Source organism: Mus pahari, chromosome 10 (assembly GCF_900095145.1).
Source record: "Mus pahari chromosome 10, PAHARI_EIJ_v1.1, whole genome shotgun sequence".
NCBI lineage: Eukaryota > Metazoa > Chordata > Mammalia > Rodentia > Muridae > Mus > Mus pahari.
The window spans coordinates 71225481-71246450 of NC_034599.1; the positions used below are offsets into that span (position 1 = coordinate 71225481).

Consider the following 20970-nt stretch of genomic DNA (forward strand, 5'->3'; position numbering starts at 1 on the left):
ATCCCTCAGAGCCACCATGCAGAGGCAGGTGCAGAGAGAGAGAGAGAGAGAGAGAGAGAGAGAGAGAGAGAGAGAGAGAGAGAAAGTTACTGGCTAGTCCAAGATTACTGGATTCTTGGGTGGCTAGAGGGGGAAAAAGTATGAAGCACAGAGGGGCAGGGAGGAAGTAGGGAGTACCCTCTTCCGGTTCTTAGTTTGACTTCTTTTCATCCTGTCCTTGATCTGAACAAGGGGGTGGGTTCTGCTGTGTCATACATTTTCTAATCAGGGGATCACAGGAGGCAGAAATGCTTCATAGAGTGGTTCTTGTCTCAGGTCGTCTTCTGAGCCCAAGATGTAAATAAGCCAAGCAGGTCATGTGGAGACACTTGCCAGGTTTGAGGAACACATTATTTGTTAGAACTTTCAAATGTTGAATTTTGATTTGGATCATTTCTAATGGCCTCCCAATAACTTCCAATGCCCTAAGTTCTGTCTTCTTATCTCAGCAGGAGTAACTATATGCCCCTTAGAATACAACAGAAGCCCTTTGAGTCCTATTTCTACATCCGAGATCATTCTAATTCTGTTGCAGACACTTTTTTGCAAATCTGACTCTATTTTGAAATATATAACATTATCAGAAAGTAACACTAGGCAAGAAGATCTCCTCTGACACCACAACACCTTTGAATATGAGCTCCCATCTTGCAAGGCAGCCAGAGAAGATTCATCTGTTTATGTGTGCATGTATGTGGAAAGCACATGGCTGGGAAATCTGCCATGAACTCTTTCTCTGTTCTCAGTTTTTTATTTCTTTTCTTTTCTCTTTCTGTTTCTCCCTGCATAGTCGGTGTAATTTCCCACTTCATTTATGTGCATCAATAAGGAATACTTTCACACTTTTCTTGCTTTTCACCCAAGCTCTAGGTCTACCCCATTAGTGATAACTGACAACTAAATGTCTCTGTACCTCCTAGATTGGTACCTTTGTCACCTCCAAAGAGACACACCTCATCTCATTCATTATGTGCCCTATATCAAGTATGATCATTATGCAATTTTCAAAACTAACAGTGTTTGAATTAGCTGAAATTAATATCGTTTTAAAGAAGATGGCATACAATATTTGATCATTGTTGACAACTCTATTTACCCTGAGATATTGACACAAGTTGAACTATCACAATGAATATTCACAATTATTATGTGCCAGTATAAATAAAAATAATATATAGTTATCAATTTTATTCCAATTCTGCAATAGTTATGACTTTCACTCAAAGTCATCTTACAATGTGAATGCATTATCTTGGGATACCGCATGTGAAGCAGCTTCTTGTAGGTCCTAAATCTCTGCATTTACTTCCCAGATAATATTAACTTCACTTCTGAGATTTAGTGTGCCATCCCAAATTTGCAGGTCATCCCATACATATAAGCTAATGGGACAAAGAACAAGGTAGGTCATGAAGAATGCTTAAGTGACCCATGAAGGATAATACCTGACATTATGTTTTCCCAAAATCTATATATGTGAACTGAACATTACTTTGAAAAAAATTGATTCAAGTAAATAATCTGCATCATTAAAAGAATTTTTATAACCTTATAAAATATGAATCTTGTAGAGTGTACGTTATGCCTCTTCTTTCCTGCGGGTGTACTTGTCCGCAATTATTCCCTTAGTGCTGGCCTCTCTATTTTCACATTCTGATTATTCTTTAACTTTGTGACTAAGAGAACCTTTGGCTTCTATTGATTCTTTTGCTGTCCAAATTCATTCCTTGGATTTTGTTGTATAGACTATTTTTCTAATTTTTAATTGAATGACAATCTTCATTTTAAATGGTTTTATTTACCAGTATTTTATCTTTTATCCCATAAGTTAAACATTCTGGGACTGTGTCAACTAAAAAAACAAAAGCAAAATAAAAACAAAAAACAAAAAACAAACCCTTTTTGTTTTATTCAGCTTAATGCTAAAGTTGAACACTATGCAGTTATCCTCGGTCGCCCATATCATTTACTTTCAATTTAGTCGGAGCCTCAAACCTAAATTAACTGAGCAAATCAAAGTATAACATAGTGAAAATTCACATACTGTTAAGACAGAGACAAACTTCACAGATTTAGAGTGACATAATACAGACTATTAAAAATAATCAAGAGACATAAAAAGTAAATAGTAGGCAGATATAATCTCTTCGTTTTGTATCATTCTTAGGTGTTGGCATTATTTCCATAGAAGTGCCATAAGGATCATGAATAATAAATACTATAATGTGAAAGATACTGTTTGATACATGTATGACATCTTAATATTATACATATTAAATTAAAGGCTTAATTAATTAAAGGATACAGTGACATAAGAAAGTCAAGATAATGTATAGGTCAGAAAAGAGGGTAATTAGGCAAGCTGTAAAACTTGACTTAAGAGTGGATCCTTGCCATAAGAGATGGACTAGTGCTAGAAGGTCCCTTACAAGAATTTGGATGAGTCAGTATGGAGCTCAAAATGTGTAACTAATGGCACTGCATACTATAACAAAGCCTTGTTGTCATACTTAAAAAAAAAAAAAAAAAAGCTTTGCGTTAACTGAACAGAAGTATGCCATTTTTGAGGCTGGTAACCTGTCGGACTCCTAAACATTCTTATGAGTTCATAACCTGAGATAGATGTAATTTAAAAATAGCTTATCAGGTTCTTCAAAAATGAATAAAATTTGCCAATCTCCCAAACCAATGTTTAGAATCCCAATAAGAGGACTCTATCATTGTGCTGATTGCTTCCTATCCATACCTCCAGGAATGTACACGTCATCTACCTGCTACCTATGGTCACGCTATTTCAGCCAGTCTTTAACTTTGGTTTCCTATGACTTAGCCAAACAAACAGACAAACAAAGATACATCACTTTAAAGGCAAACCAACAAAAGGAAAAAAAAAACCCAAAAAGAGGCAAAAGAATCAGAGACCCACCTGTTCACACACTCAGAGGTCTCATAAAAATACTAAACTGAAAGCTATAAAATATATGCAGAGGACCTGGGTTAGAGCCTTGTTGGCCCTATGCTTGCTGCCCTACTTTCTGTGCATTCATGTGAGCTTTGCTTAGTTGATTTCAAGGGCTTTGTCCTACTGGTATCCATCTCCTCTGGCTCCCACGCTTTTTATGTCTTTTCTTCCACATCATTCCCTGGATTCTGAAGGTCTGGATTTGATGGACACATTCCATTTGGAACTGTTCGAAGACCAATCCTTTCTCTCCCTCCCTCCCTCCCTCCCTCCCTCCCTCCGTTCCTCCTTCCCTTCACTCACCCTCTCCCAGCCCCTCTCTGTGTTTGTGTAATGTTTGGATGGGGTTCTCTGTGTTTTTTCTCATCTGCTGCAGGAGGAAGCTTCTCTGATGGTGACTGAATAAGACACTAATCTGAGTACAGTAGAATAAATAAATGATAACCAAGATACAATATATAGACCTAAAGAGGTCAGGAGTACAAGAAAGGACTGGGAGTGGGGGTGGGGGAAATCATGGATCTCCCTGGGAGGAGGAAATAGAATAGATTATAAAAGTGGACTTGGAGTAATGGGAATGGAAAAGGGAGAATCAGGAGGGGAGGAGGAGGGGAGATGTGGTTGAGATAGGAAATGCAAGGAGACAGCTAGAATTGAGGCTCATTTGAGGGAGTGGGGTATGGAAAACTAGTACAATGGAAACTTCCTAAGATGTATTTAGATAATCCTAATGAAGTCTCCAAATAATGAGGGAGATGGAGTCCCATCTCCTGTCACCAAACGAAGTTTCCAGTACTGGTACTGGGTTGTATCCAATTGAGGTATTTGCCAAAGGAGCCTCATGGAAATCCCCCAGCAACCCAATTTGTTGCCAAGACAGTCGGTTGCCTTCCAAAAGCTGACAGCAAGGCCCTTTAGCTGAAGACAACACCCAGACAACTCACTGAACATTTAACATGAGGAGCACAAGCTGGTCTCAACACAGAACCTGTACCCTTCTCTCTGGTGTGTTTGTCACGGAAAGGTACTCTGTAGGCTACCGAAAGGGAAAAGTAAACACTACAAAACCTAGGATCTACAGCTGCTTCCAGATGTAGACTTGGTTAGACTCTTCAAAGCAATCCAGCCTGCTCGAAATATCCTTGAGGCTGGATCCCAAGTTAAAGCCAATATGTTTGTGTGGATAAGGAAGTGTGTGTAGGGGGGGGTTCCTTCAACCTTACCATTTATTAGGAATGTCTCTTTATCATTATACTTTAGGGACTTCAAATAACAATTATCTTTGACAGGATGTAATTTTTAAATTAATCCAAAGATTTCAACTACCTTGTAATCTGGTATGTCAGTTTTTCCCACCTATGAACTCCAAGTTTTAAGTAATTTTCAAATTAGGTTGTTTAATGCTATAATATAGCTATATCTGAAGAATATCTTATCCAAAACCAGATGTTAACAACTTCTATAAAAGTAAGCTACAAAATTTTCCTTTACTACATTTTCTGAATCTACAGGAAAAAAAAAAACCCACTTAAAATAACTTGTACAATAGAAATGAAAATAAAGAGGTGAATCATGCATCTTGTAGTCATGGAGACATACTCTCACAATGTGTTTAGGGTATTTCAATACTATGAGAATATCTTAGTGAACTTAGACTAGGGTATTTCAATACTATGAGAATATCTTAGTGAACTTAGACTCCTGGAATAGCCTATGGTGACCAGACTACACATCTTTACAGCACCTTGCAGTACTGAGGGCTGTAAGTGCCCATGGTCGCTTTGGTCTATAGAAACATCTCTACATAAAGAAAATATGTGATATAAATACTAGGCAATAGGACTCTTGGCTGCATGTTCAACGGCACATATACAGACAACCCAGTGTTGACCAAATGAATGTGTAATGTGAACAGTACTATGACTGAGGATCCAAGACAGATACAGGGTTCCATGAGAGTGTCTTTATCAAAGGCATTATAGAAGTTCGACTGTTGTTTTCCACGTGTACGTGTGAGTTCATGTTTTTAGACATGTGTATGCACGTGGGATGATATATGCATGTCCATATGGAAGCCAGAGGTTGACACTGTGCATCCCTAGATCAGTCTCTGCTTCACTTAGTGAGGCAGACCCTCTGGTTCAGTCTAGAGCACCCCCGTTGATCACACCTAGCTATTCAGCTTGACTGCAGAGCCCTCTCCAGATTCTTTTCCCCCTGTATTAGGATTACACGCATGCCAGTGCACTCTTCCTGCTTTTCTGTGGGTGTTGGGTATCTAAACTCTGACCCCCACATGTGTGCAGCAAGTCATCCATTTCCTTAGACCCCGCGAAATATTTTTAATAAGTTATCATCTAAATCCCTGATTATAATTCCTAAAAGGAAGAGTGCACTTGAGTGAGGAAATCTAAGATATAGTGCAAAAAAAAAAAAAACAAAAAAAACAAAAAAAAAAACAAAAAAAAAAAACTCAACAATATAGTATTTGTACAAAATTGTTTAATGTTCATTTATTAACCAAAAAAGTTAATTTGGAAGAATATTTCTTTGAAATATTACATGTATATAAAAAGTCGGCAAGTTGATTTGCTTATAAATTTTACCACTTTTTAAAAATATATCAGAACCCAACTTAAATTCTAATTTTTAAACATAATCCCACATTAATCATGAGTTTAGTTATTATAAAGAAATGATTCTACTTTAAACCCCTTAGTGAAAGGCACATTAAGAGACAACAGATATTCATAAAGCAAAAATACCAGTGGAATAAGTGGCAATGATAGTTTTTGAGTAAAGGGAAACTGAATGTTCCCGACATTGAGCCCCTGTCAGTCTTCACAGACTAAAGAGTGACACCATGGCCAGGACTGGACAAGCCATCAGTGGAAAGAGATAAATATATTAGGATAACGATCTTTTGAGCTATTCCAATGCCACCTGCCAAGAATCACTTAGAAATCATACTATTTCCTTGTGTTTCTGCTTATAAATGACAGCCCCACATAGAGGGAAATGTACATTACCAAAGTTTAATATCAAAATACACCTATGTAACATCTTTTCACCAATATCAAAATGGGAAGTAATAGAGAAAAAAGTATTGTTTGAAATTACATCCACCAAACCTGGGCAATATCTACTTAATACTGTAACAATGGTTACTTTTTTTTTTTTTTTTTTTTTGAAGTACTGTGTGTTCGCAGTCTTAATTGAGGAGAATTTCTCAATGAAGACATTTTGGAAAACTGTGCACCCATTCAAACATAAGGGTGCTTCCAGAGGAAAGCATTAGAAGGAAGATAATCAAAGAAAAGAGGCTGAGCATAAATCACTCGTGAAAAAGCCTAAATTACCCAACAGGCAGATGAAATGAAGCCCCCTCTACTCCCCGCTTCCCAAAGAAGAGCCCAGTGACAATTAAAAGAATGTTTCTCCAAGCTAACCATATTTTCAGAAATCATGGGAGTTGTATTTGGCGGCACTAAGCTTTTATATATGAACCTCTGGTCTGAGAAAACATGTACTCTAAAAGCTTGTTTTAAAGTCAACGTTTCTATGAATTGGCTCCTTTCTCATGATGAAATTTTTTATAATATTACTAATATGGACGGATTCAAGTTCATCACGCTTTTGTTTCCAATAGGCTCAGACCAGAATCACAGAGCTTGGCATATTCCTTGATTCCTATGGGAGGTAATAAAGCTACTTTTGTAATGATGTAAAACTGAACATACCTTCTGGATTCTTATTCATGAAATATTCTTTCTATATAGGTACTGCCATATATATCCCTGTAGGTTATAAGGCAAGAATGAGCCAAAGAGGGAGGGGATTTAACACGTCAAACGTAGGTTCACAAAGCAAAGCAGACCAGTCACGGATGCTGTACCACAACACTGGCTTGAGCTGAAACAGCCTGCAGCATTAAGTGCCATGCATGTCTTAAAAAGCATACAACTTCTGTGCAGTGTAGTTTTATTTAAGATGTCTTTCCTAAGAACATTGTGTTGAACCCTGGGCTCCTTTCCCACTTAGCTTTCCCTCCAGGGTCTTTTCTTCTTCAAAGCCTTGATGTTACAACTCATTCTGGTTCCCTCTCTCTTGTTCTCTCATTGTCACACGTCAGGTCAAATGGCCACAAAGCAATTAAAACTGGCCCTGCCAAAGTACACCAGAACCCAGTCGCTCCTTACTGTTCTAACTTTACCTACCACCATCACTTGATCCCAGTGTGCCCTTGCTATCTGGTGACATTCAATTAAACTTTTCCTGGTTGACTCCTGTTTAGGAAATAGACAGTTTCTTTGTCTCCAATAGAGCAGGCATTGAGCCAATTGTTATGGAATGCTAATGTCATACAGAACTTTATGTTTTAGAGCCATTGCTTATTAGTTATGTGACTTGGAACATTATCTATGTATCTCATATTAATTGAAATCTCAATAATTTATAAATAACAGCATCAATGTTATCACAAACACATGATGGAATGTAAGTTTATAGGGCATGACCTGGTTATAGTTAAGTACTCAGGAAATGCTAGGTGTTCCACTCCATAGCCTCTCCTGTCAGGATTCTTCTAAGGTAAATGATTTCAACAACACAGACAATGATACGTCATAGTACCAACTGCATATTGCTTTTTAAAATTAACAATAGAGTGTTCTGCATAGCAATCTTAAAAATATTAAATAAGATATTTGAAATATTTTTAAAGCACCCCATGGCTCTCGCACTGTCTTTTGCTTCCTGAATTCTACCTGTTGTACATAATACAAATTCATGTTAAAGTTTCTGCAATGAACAGGAAGCATTTTTGTTCCTTTATAAATGGCAAATGGTATTTTATGACCTGAACATAGTCATCAAACTAAAGTATGGAAATGCTTCCATCCAGGCTGGCTGTGTGACAATGAGAGGTCAGGACAGGCTCTCACAACCACCATCTAACCCTAGTAAAACAGTGTGTCACCACACCACATCCAACCCAAACTTTACAAAAGTAAATAATTTTCAAACAACACACTTCTGCTTTGGTGTGTCAATCCAACATAAGTGCAGGCAGAATTTTACATCTTTAGAAGGTTTTATAGATAGAAGTTTGCGAGGACTCCCATAGGCTGTTCATTAAGGAAGAACTACAAAAGATGGCCAGTGCAAAGCAGAACACTGCACAGTACCTACAGGCTAGAAAATAAAGCCTGTGTGTGTGTGTGTGTCTGCAATAGACAAGGCTGATGCTTAACGCTGATCTACAGAAGTGCAAACACACTGCAGGCTCAACGAGTGCACTGGCCTACAGAATTTAAACGATTCTTTGTTCAGTGCTGCACAGGAAAGATAATACAACAATAAAACATATTAAGTTAGGCTACAGAAAGTATCAACAAAAAGGCTTTGTTCTGTCTTATGTTTCTGAAAATATGAAAAAAAAATCATAAAGGTATATAAAAAGCACCAGTGATAAGTGATATGAACTGTTTTCTATGAAGACTCTTGAATGAATGATAAAATCCAAATGTAGTCTGTCTCTTCACTGAGATTTCTTCTAATCAAACACAAGACTTTAATAGATAGGAGACAATGAATCCCATCTACTGCTATTTAAAAAATTTTTTTAAATGTGTTTACTGGGATAGTCCTTTGTGGGGTAACCAAGTACAACTAATTTTTAGCACAAAACAATAATTTTTCTGTATACTGTTATACATTTCCCCAGTTCTCATATAGAACACTCTTGGCATGATACAAAAAAAAAAAGTGCAGTGTTCTTTGGGCAAATATTTACAGGTACATTCATTGTATATTTCAATTGCAATTTGAAACGGAAGTATTTCACTTGTTTTTGTGTATGAAGTTTCCGAACTTTTGCATAAATCCCCGGAACTTGTTTTCATTGGGGGCATATGAATGATATGCACCAGTCTTATAATTCAGCATCGGGCTGGACCTGCCGTAACCACTGCCCATGGTTGTAGACTTGACTTCTGGGCGGTTGACATGTGTATTTATAACGCTGCTCGCTGGCTGAATAGAGCTCTCAATCTTACAAAAGGGCTCGAATCGACTGTAAACTCGCTGGTTGGTGGAATGAGATCTCAGAAGCTCACTGGGCTTTAGCACCGGAGAAGAGGTTGGCCGTCTGGCAGGGGTCATGACTGCGCTTATCTCCTTGGAATCCCGGTATTGGATCTGTTCGGTATTAAATCTTGGGGCGGAGGCATCTCCCGCTCTCTCGGAAAGTCTCCTCTCAATGGGCCTAGGAGAAGGCGCTATTCTTCTACTTTCCTCTGTTTGGGAACTTATCCCTGGAGATGTGCTAACCGCTATGTCCTCCTTGCTCTTGTGGATGCTGCCTTGAGAATTTGACGAGGAGGAACGCTTTCTTCTGGGAGATGAATCAACTTTGGGCTCGGATTTTTTGGGCTTTTGATTCTCTTCACCCTCAGAAACCAAAGTGTCAGAGCTACTACACATTCTATAAAACGCGGGCGCCTTGTTTTTAGCTAGGTTTTCCCTCTTTTCTGGGGTGAGACTAAGTAAGGACCTTAATTTCTGAGACCCCTTTTTCAAAAAACTCGGGGAGGCTTTGCCTTCCTTTTTAGAATTAGGTTCTTTGTTGGGTTCTTCCTTATTCACATCAAGCAAAGCAGCAATGGAAATAGATTTGGTGGCAGAGGCACTTGGAGGGTCTCTCTTGATAACCTCGTCCTCGTCGTCGTCTTCCTCTGTGCTGTGGGTCACATTGTGCATGCTTTTAGAACTCTTCAGCACAACCTCCTTGGGTTTTTCTGGTTGTCGAATCCGATTTCTGGTAAGGGTACTATAAACATAATTCCTGCTATTCCCATGCTCTAAATTGACCTTCGAGTGGTCAAAGGATGGGAAACTCCGCCTTTTGAGCAGATTGTCACTTTGCTGATTTTCTGAGTTCTCCCTCTGCTTATTGACACACAGGTTTGTATAGATACAGTTGTTTAATTCTGCTCGGCCATTTGTTCTTTGGTTTAAGGCTTCTGGTTGCTTTTCGGGAACCTGCAAGCTATGCATTTTGGGTTCCTCTTGTGTTGGGAGCTTGGAGATGGATTCAGGCAAAGGTTTTTCTGTCAAGGGTGGTGCATTTGTGGAGCTATCTGGGACCTCCTTAGGTGTATCGCTTCCTTGAGAACCGATGATGGTGGAATTTGAGGAGCCAGTTGTACAGCTGTTGACTTCTTTTTGTTCCGGTAAAGTTGGTTTAAACACAAATGAGGAGCGGAGCCTTGAGTGAGTATAGAGTGCATTGGCTTTCACGGTCTCAGGGTTTTCGTAGCCTTCAAATCTGTCACCTAGGGTGGAGCCATTTGAATCAGGAGGGACTTCTGAATTGTCGTTTAAGTACGATTCAATTCTCCAGCTCCGCAGGAAAGACTTCGTGGTATTCTCCAGAGTTGGCATCCGTTGTTGTATAAAGCGGATATGGTTATCTGTACCGTTAAATGACCTGCGTACATTTGAATTCCTCTCTGCAAGATTTGTGGTTTTTCTCTGGGCAAGCCGATCAGCAAAACTCTGAGCGGGTATGTTTTGCTGGCTTCCTTGTCCTCCCCTTAATGAGGATGCTACACTGAGACTATCTGAAGGCCTTCTCCAGCGTCCAGGAGCATTATTGGTTCGATTCATAGCTCTGTTGAGCAGCAGGTACGGTGTTGTTTCCGGTTGTTCCCCAGCATAGCTATGCCTCTTCCAGTTTTCATTGAGCTGACTGGGTTGGAAGTGACGGATTGTACTCGGACCATTGAAGTTTGGAACAAAATGAGGCTTGTAGCCATGGTTTCTCATGCTGTGTTTGTCTTGATCATTTAGAGGATATATCCCTCTGCCTTTGAAGTAACTAGAATCTAGTTTATGAATTTGGTCTTGTCTGCCAAAAAGGTTTCTCTGGCTGGAAACAGAAGCTAATGAAGAAATGGATCGCTGATAAATGCCATTTTCCCATAAGGCTTTGCCTGGCTTCACTCTAGCTGATTCTTCCTGAGCAAAAGAACTTGGGACAGAGGACCTAGCATAGAGAGTTCGAAATTCTTCATCAAATAACTCTACGAGGTGTCCTGTGATTATCTGAACCATGCTGAGATGAGCTTTTTCAAATGACCACATGTAACTGAAAACGAAACAAAGACGAGACATTTAATTTTGGTCAGAGACTAACAACATCATAGACGTCAACTGAAAATGTCATTTAAAAATGACTGGGGAATGCTCCTGCTTGTTTTTCTTGGTTAGCATATTTAGAATGTCTAATAACTACATGCTTATAATAAACACAGACACATATCTTAAATAACAAAGCAACTTGACTTCCAGCTCTAAGTCTATTCAAAAAATTTTATACTATATTCCAAAAGCTGAAAGAAAATGGTTGTATATTTTGTATCTACATCTGCCAAGATATTACGGAGTTAAAAACAACATTATAATTCACGTATTCCAACCCAGCAGGGCTACAGTGAAACAAGAGACTTGGCTGGGCTCTGCAAACCTGGAGCCATATGATGCCTGGTCTACTTTCCTCATGGCCAAATTGAAGACACGGGTAGCATCACTAATGCCCTAACATGTCATAATGCACAGAAAGCCTGTGTCAATGCATGCAGTTTGAGCCTCTGTTCCTCCAGACTCTTATCTCCATGGGTTAGTCAGTATAATTTGTGATGCAGAGAGCTATAAAGAGCGCAACTGTGGGCTGCTTCCTAGTCAGTCATGGATGGATTTCACTGTATTCAGTCTACACAGGAATGTAAGGGTCCTCATAAAACATGGTATTTAAGATGCCAACTAAGATCTATAGACATTTTACACAACTTCTACGAAATTAAAGTTTGCAATTGATTTCTCAGCATTTTATACAGCTTTCAAGCCCTTTCCTCCATAGTTTTGATGTTAGGGAAATCTTGAAATTTCATACTGATATTTGAATTTAACTTTTGAACACATAAATTAACCAGAGAAAAATAAAATGTTAATATGTTATATTAAAAAATATGTATGACACCCTGGAGTTTAATGAAAACAAAATGGAACAAACACGCTCTATACTGAATTAGTGTACTATGTGTATAGGAAAAACAAATACAAATATAAACATTTCTTAAATGTGCTGAGCTTAATAAAATATGCCAAGTGACATTATAATTTTGGAATTTGTCATTCTGATATGCTCAAGTTTTTATGTTACATCTCATGAATTCATGGTGTGTGGAGACAATTTACTAGGTACTTTTTACGTGAATATGTGGGCCAGCAGGATGATGTAAGAGAAGCAAAATGGAAATGAATAGTTAAAGGAAATTTCTGGGCATGCCGACAGAAGTGAAGAAATAAAAATAAATTAAAAAAAAATAATTTTTCAATCAAACTGACGCTACGAATGAGGCAATGTCAGAAATAAAAAGCAACAAACATGTGTTAAATTAGCAGGTATGCAGAATTCCCCAGAGAGAGCGGGAGTCAAAAACTAGGGGCAGGTAGTTTAACTGTGCCAGTTCATTCAGTCACTCAGACAGACAGACAGACAGACAGGCAGGCAGACAGGCAGGCAGGCAGGCAGACAAGACACACACACACACACACACACACACACACACACACACACACACACACACCAGGACACACCAGAATATATTTACCTGGAATAAAGAAGTGGTCTGAGGGACTTGGGAAGTGTGTACCTAAGTTTGAAAGCTAAGGAAAGTTTGGATGATTAGGATTTGTCCCCAAATTCTGATAAATTGTAAGATAAAGAAATGTTTAGGGATCACTTTTTTAGTGGTTGTCTGTAGTACACACTTGAAAGATCAGGCACGTACTACACACTTGAATTTACTATAAAGAGAAAAGTGTTAGAGTAAAGTATAACCCATAAGAATATGAAACACAATAATCCCTGAGAGTTAAGTTTAGGAAACTCAGAATATAAGACAACTGGAAAAAGTATCCTTTAAAATGCTGTCATAAAATTGCAGGTTACAGTAAGGTACTCAATTGAGTGTTTCTTTTCTTTTTTTTCTTTCTTTCTTTTTTTTCTTTCTTTTTTTTTTGTTTTTGTTTTTGTTTTTGTTTTTGTTTTTCGAGACAGGGTTCCTCTGTGTAGCCCTGGCTGTCCTGGAACTCACTCTGTAGACCAGACTGGCCTTGAACTCAGAAATCCGCCTGCCTCTGCCTCCTGAGTGCTGGGGGGGTATTAAAGGCATGCACCACCATGCCCGGCTTCAATTGAGTGTTTCAAAGGTGAATCTGAATGGACCTATGAGATACTTGAGGGCTGTGTGGAAGAAGTCCCATGCTTCTCTGTCACTATGGGTGAATGATGTCATCTATGAGGGATAAAGTGCAGATCTACACTGTCAGTACTGAGCTTCTCTCTCTGTAGAATCAATGTCCAGTGTCTGCTTGTGACATTAACCAGCTTCACCAGACTTCTACATCCAGTTTGTGAGTCTTCATCCCATCATCATTCTTCGCCAGATGTGTCTTTGTCTTGGTCTTATTTGAGACAGTGATTCAAGCAGAGTTTTAGGCAATCCATCCACACAAAGCTCTCTCTACTTCTATTGTAGTTAAGTCACTGTTCCAAGTATCCTTCCAGTGGTCCACACAAAGCAAGGAAGTGCCTCTGAATAAATTCTGGGTCCCAGAACTAACAAAAATAAACAGGTTCTGCTGACACTGATTCTAAAAATTCTCACAATTCTATGTCACCCAAGTCATTGTGTCATAAGCTATTTTAAATCTAAGCATCTTCATTTCCATATTTGTCAACTGACACAGCATACAAGTCACTAAAGACTGGCTCAGGTCATATTCGAATATAGGACTTTCTAACTTTCCTAAAATAAAATTCAAATCCTTGCCTGGCCTTAGAGAATGATCTTATATGTTTCTATCCCAGAATGGCAATGGGATTTTCTTGCCTCAATCTCTTGAATGCTAGGGTTACTAGCAAGTACCACCATTCCCAGCTTTTTTTTTTTTTTTTTTTTTGTTCTTCCTGGATATATTACCACTTGCCTAAGATGTTCAATCATACATTTTTCCCTTTTGTCCCAAGATCTTTGTAGTTGCTCTTTCCTGGTAATACTGTTCTCCTTCTAAGTCTTTGACTCACATCCTTTTAGAACTTTGTAAACATTGCATTCAAAGTACTTATCTGACCATTCATTTACCTTAGTCTCCAGAGTCTTCCAATATCTCCTATTCCTAACTGATGCTGCATAGTGTACTTTGATTTTGTTAATCATCTACCCTGTTTATTAAAGGAAATTTTATCTCACATACTCTGTACAGCTTGTTGAGATCTATATCACCAGGTATCGTGTTCTGAAGACATTTAAAGTATTTAATAAAAAAAAGCCAAACTACTGTTGAAGTGGGAACTGTATCAGATCATATTTGTATACGTTGAATGCCAATGATAATGAAGCATAGAAGCCTAGTAGCTTAAGATACCATACTCAACTTCAGGTGGTAAGTCATGCTTGCAAACCTTAATATTGGGAGGAGAAGGAAGAGGTATTTTTCATGATGTCTAGGCAGCTTAGATTACAAATTGAAATCATGTCTCAAAATAAAACAGAACAAAAAGAAAATATCTATAGGACATGCGAAAAGAAAGAAGAAGGGATTTCAGACACATCCCTACAGAAATGAGAACAAAACAAAAGAAGCCAGGGCAAAGGAATTGCAACTTGCCCTGAAAACAGCAATGGCCAAGGTAACTTCTTGCTAAGAATTTCTTCTAACTTTCCAACCAAAACACATAAATCAAAGGAATGAATAAAAGTTCCAGACCCAAGCACTGTCTGTATTCACGACCCACTTTAGATCTAAGGACAGACACAAGGTGGAAAAAGAAAAAGAAAAAGAAAAAGAGTATCTTGAAGATGATGCCAAAGATAAAAGCCATAATGGTATCAGAGAAAACAAGACTTTAAAGTCTGACAGTTTATCAAAGGCAAGACATCAGATGATGGTCCAAGGGTCAATTTGAGTTTAGCAAGAAGATAATGTTTGTTGAGATCACAATAATGCTCATTCATAATTAATGAGTCAATATCATCATTTTTAATAATTGTATTTATGTACTAGGTCTTTGAAGTATATTAAGCAAAATAGGATAGATTTTAAAGAGTGACTCAAATATAATAGCATCTACTTTCAATAATGGATTTATAAATAGGCAGTTGAAAAACACTATGAAACAACAGGAGTAACTGAAATATTCAGAACACCTAGCAAAGGAGAATGCATATTCTTCTCTGTTTCTTTAAAACGCCTCCAGGACGGACCATCTTTAAACCAGAAATAAGTCTTAACAAGGAAAGGAAGACTTGAACTATCAAAGTATCCTTCCTAACAATAGTGGAGGAAACCAATGGCATGAGGAAAATTAGGAAAAATTTCTATCTCCAGTTGAGCTATAAATAAGCAATTCAGAAAGAGACAGATAAAGAAAAATAAAAGAAAATGGGATTTAGGAAAACATGGATCAAAGCAATAAAAGCATGGACTGTGTTCCTAGCTTAGGTCCTGTTAGCCTAGATTGCGTGAAACACATTGCCAATCAGTAACTGGACATTTGGAAAAGTCATTCATGTTCTGAAAAATCTGTGCAATCCACACTGTAAAACAAGAGCAATAAACAGAAGAGAAGGCAAAGGATGGGAAAAACAAGTAGGCAGACAAAACAAAACAAAACAAAACAAATGAACAAACAAACAAAACCAGGCAGAGCCACTGGAATGCCCAGAGGAGTCAGAGACAGGCTGACTGACTGCCAAAGTGAGTCTGTGACTCAAAGGTGACTTCTTGGCCAATGAGATATGCTGTTTACATCTGAAAACAAAACAAATCCAACAATGCACACACATGCACGCGCGCGTACACACACACACACACACACACACACACACACACACACACACACACACACACACACAGCATAAAGGGTGGAAGGCACCAGTGGAAAGAAAGGTATCCAAAGTTGTCCTTTGCCTTGTGCCTACACATGCACACGCACCTAACTTGCTAACACATGTGTACCCACGTGAAACAAAAATAAAATGTCTATTCATTTTGGGAAGGAAAGTGAAACACTTTGACAGTGCTCAGTTCTAACCCACTTTCAATAATATAGACCTGGATTTCTCATGGAGGAGAAATTTGTGCTTATACCCTCCTGGAAGAATGGGAACAAGATGGGAAAGTGAACACCAGTGGGTAGAAATAGACCTCCGTCATCATAATGAACCTGTAAGAGCTAATAAGGGAAATCCACGAATTGGGAAAAGCAGTTTAATGAGATTATTTAAGAGCTGGAAATCAGTATCATGAGAGCTGGCCAGGAGAACTGAGAGCTGCATCTGGAGACCAGGACCAAGGCAACTTAAGGCAGTAAACAACATCTACACTTTCAACTGTTATGTCTTTAATTTTATTTACATTAAAACACAGGTATTTACTTGGGTTGAAAACACTTTCTCTTCCCTAACAGAATACCATACATCAGTCATAAACTGTCAAGTATAGCTATTAATTCACATACTAAAGGTGACTTAAGAAGCTGGTTTCTTGGCAGTGCGCTAAAAAATAAAGACCATGAGATTCAAGTTGTAAAAGTATATTGGTTGTAGCATGAATGTCAAATGTGACCATCTTAATGCTTGATTAAAAATAGCACCTTAGGGACACCAAATTTTGTGAAAATCTTGTAAATTTTTCACAGGTCATAATATAAAAAATATAAGTGTACAATACTTCATTTTCAGTGGGGCTTAGAGACTCACATCTGTAACCCCTGCACCAAGCAAGCAAAGACAGCAGACCTCAAGTGGAGGCCCTGACTATAACAAACAAAGAAGATTCCTTCTGAATTTAATATATGTAAAATACCTTACAAATATCTTCAAAATACTGCTTCCAATTTCAGGTGGGGATACCAAATTCAAAATATTATTTATATTCATTAACTAAAACATGTTTGTTTTATTTCATTCCGATACCTCAAACACCTGTGATTTCCTGTGATTCTGTAAGCTGCTGCACACATGTGGCTGTTGCGACTGCAGAGTTCAGACATCTCTACAATTGATAAGACTTTAAAACCCAATGGCTTCCAGGGGAGGGGGCTGGTACCAGTTAAAGAAAATATTTTGAGCTGGGTGTGGTGGTACACACCTGCATCTCAACATTGACCAGACAAGACTTAGGAGAGTGGGAATGGCAATCTAGACTATATTACCCATCACAGGCAACCTGAGCAAGAAAGTGGTACTTTGTTTAAAAAAACATATATAAAAAGGACTAAAAAAAGAAGAAAGGAAAGGTAGACATGGAAGTAGTCAAGGAAAGAAAACAAATACACAAGGAAACTGGAAAACGATATACTGTAGTGTGAAGAACTCAAGCTATTTTTTACTAGAAGGGAATAGGTTTTGACCACAGTGGTTTACAACTGTCATATAATAACTTTTTAGAATTGTTTTTTTTTTTTTTTTTTTTTTTTTTTTTTTTTTTACAATAGGAAATTCAGCCAAGGAGGTTAGGAGAGATGGCTTAGCGGTTAAACATATGTACTGCTCATCTAGGGGACCTGTGTTTGGTTCAGCATGAGGTGAGCAAATTCAACAACAACAGACATGCTAAAGTGGATGTGGGCAAAGTCCATGAGGCTTAAACCTACACAAAGCACGACAGGCAACTAAGGAATGTCGAGAGCAGGGCAATAACCTCCCCAAGGGGACAGCACACCCAACCTTAGCTCTGAAAACAATACAAGTAACAACAGTCCATAGACTGAGCTGTACTTATGTATTTAGGAACATATATACATATATATGTATGTATGTAACAACAACTAATTTTTAAGAAGAAGCCACGAATTTGAAGGGGGCAAGGAATGGTGTATAAGGGGGTTTGGAGGGAGGAAGGGGAAGGGGAAATGAAGTTATTTTATTATAATCTGAAAAAAATAAAAGAAATAAAGAAATAATTTAAGGAGATGAGCAGGAATGGCAAGGACTAATGAAAGGGATGGTAAGGAAGTAGACAGGAAGTGCTCAATGCACAATCTGTACTTGAATGTACTATGTAACAGTTCTTTGTACAATAAATGATACAAGGAAAATAAAAAATATAAATGACAATGTCTTTTTTTTTTTTTTTTTTTTTTTTTTTTTTTTTTTTTTTTTTTTGGTTTTTCGAGACAGGGTTTCTCTGTGTAGCCCTGGCTGTCCTGGAACTCATTCTGTAGACCAGGCTGGCCTTGAACTCAGAAATCTGCCTGCCTCTGCCTCCCAAGTGCTGGGATTAAAGGCGTGCGCCACCACGCCCGGCTAAATGACAATGTCTTACAAAACACACACACACACACACACACACACACACTTTAAATGCTTTTGCAATAACACAGAGAATGGAATTAGTAGAAAATGGTTTAGATGAACTGTAATATTCTCTCCTCCTAAAAATTCCATATTGTCCTCCACTCCTCCACATGGCCTGAGGTTAGGGAGGATTTGTAGATTTGGTTTAGTTTGGTTTTGGTTATTCTTTTATTTTCTTAATTAAAGTACTTTTAAAAAAAAATCTATATCCACCATAGTAGCTCACCTGCAGACATGACAACATGTAACTATCAGTTCCTAGTGGTAGCAACAAACAAGCTAAATTCTGTATTGAGTATAATGTTCAACATCAAGTCAGAGAGTAATCATGATGTGCTCAGATAAGGAACAGGGTGTATACATTAAGTCACTCTTAATTAAAATTCAATTAAAGCCCCTCTAAAAGTAAGTGTGTCTGAACAAATATACACATATATAATGAGACTTTAAAATGACTCATTAAGTTCAAGTACCAGTTGTAATTTCTGCTCTTAACAAGTTTCATTTGGAACTCCAAACAGCTACAAAGGAGAGAGGGAGGGAAGGAAGGAGGGAGGGAGGGAGGTTCCCTGATCCTACAGCAGAAATTAACAAAGGAAACTCATAAAATAATAGCCAATATTATTGTTTGGGGTATGTAATTATACAGAAATTCCATGTAGTTTGTTCCAAGATCATGCTCATTTTATATCAACAAAGGAAAGTGCAAGATGAGCCACTTGAAGCTGTTATTTCCTTCCCACCGAGAGTTACACTTATCAAAAGGCAAAGGCTCTGCCATACTGTCCTGTTCACCTCCACAGCTCTCTGGAGTCATTCCCATGTCTTCTATGATAGGCCTACAGTTCTTTAGTGACCTTGGCTTTAGAACTATTCGTGGTTTTAATATGCCTGTTTGTATAGATTTACTATGTATTACACTCAGGAATAATGCATTTCTGGATATTATTGAACAATTACTTAGCAATGTTTATACTCCACATCAGCCTGACCAGGTCGGGTCGTGGTTCTGGCTTTCTCAGATACTGAACAATCCTAAGGAAGTTCTTCTGTGGCCTCTTCAAAGTGCTAAACTTCTAATTTTTTTTTTTTGAGCACGTTTTTTAAAACACTGATTTGTTTCTATAGGTATCTAATATTTGGTTTTTTTTTTTTTACATTTTATTCATTTATTTTTGCTGTGTACATGTGTGTATATGTGTGTGCCACCATGTGGATGTAGATATCGGAGGATATTTTGTGAGCATCGAATCTCACCTTCTACCACAAGGGTATTAGGAGTCTAACTCAAAGCATCAATTGGCAATAAGTGCCTGTACAGGCTAAGTCATCACTTGAGCCTTCTTTTCATATTTAAGACAGGATCTTGCTATAATCCTAATTGAACTTGTACTCACTAGGTAAACGGCTGGTACTGAACTCGTGGCAAATCTCCTGCATGCTGAGGGATGAGGCATACATTACCAATACTGGCTTAAATGATCATTTCTAAATTAATGTTATACATTACCTTTGTAGGAGTTAATCCACTTTTGCCATTATAGAGTTGCAAATCACCTTCTGTGTTAGCTAACTCCCTTACTGTTTTGGTAAAGGACCTGAAGTCAAGTTTCAGGATTATCCATAGTCACACAAGCAGACTGGGTACCACAGAGATGTTTGCAAGGTACAAGTCTCCAAATCTCCACATTATAGATTCTGAACCATTTTTCAATTTTTAAAAGGTATTGAAAAGATGAATAATTATCTTTATGTATCTGTATATGGGTTTATAACTATGAGTACAGCTCTAGATGAGGACTGAAGAGGCCTGATCCTCCCAGGGCTGGAGTTAATGGTTGGGAGCCTCACTAGGTGAGTGCTTCAAACCAAACTTAGCTCCTACATAAAAGTAACAAGTTCTCTGAACTGCTGAGCACCCCTCAAGCTGCTGCGCTGCTTCTTCTTCTTCTTCTTCTTCTTCTTCTTCTTCTTCTTCTTCTTCTTCTTCTTCTTCTTCTTCTTCTTCTTCTTCTTCTTTACTTATTTTTAAGATACAATTAAGTTGATACTGCTAACATCTCATAATAATAACTTATTTCAGTGGATGGAAATGAATATAATATTCTTACCTGTAAGACCCATACATCACTTTCTGGCAGTCAACTAGCAAAAATTTCTGTTCCATTTTTCCGTGGAATTTTGCTCCTGTTTTTGAAAGATAATCTTGGCCTTTTACTGTCCGTACACGAATGTTCTGCAATTATATGGCAACATAAAATTACATCTAGGAGTGGAACATTTTACAAAGTAAATAAATAAGGACGTAAACCACCAAAACCCCCTTATTTGAAGCAAAGTTTGAAAACACACAGATAATTCATGAAAGAAAACTGCAAATATTTCCCTAAAATCAAATACTAAAGAAAAAGAGCTGGGCAGTGGTGGTGCATGCCTTTAATTTCAGCACTTGGGAGGCAGAGGCAGGCAGATTTCTGAGTTCAAGGCCACTCTGGTCTACAGAGTGAGTTCCAGGACAGCCAGGGCTACACAGAGAAATCC

General features: G+C 38.1%; 1 protein-coding gene across 1 annotated transcript in view; it reads right to left on the reverse strand.

Moving 5' to 3' along the window:
- Positions 1-5486: 5486 nt before the first annotated feature.
- Positions 5487-20970, reverse strand: part of Fam83b (family with sequence similarity 83 member B) — a 79714-nt gene continuing 64230 nt past the window's right edge. Inside the window, exons 4-5 of the mRNA XM_021207949.2 lie at positions 20541-20665; positions 5487-11150 (exon numbers count right to left, since the gene is read on the reverse strand). Of these exons, the coding sequence (XP_021063608.1) occupies positions 8843-11150; positions 20541-20665 (2433 nt within the window). The 3' untranslated portion in view covers positions 5487-8842. The remainder of the gene's footprint in view (positions 11151-20540; positions 20666-20970) is intronic.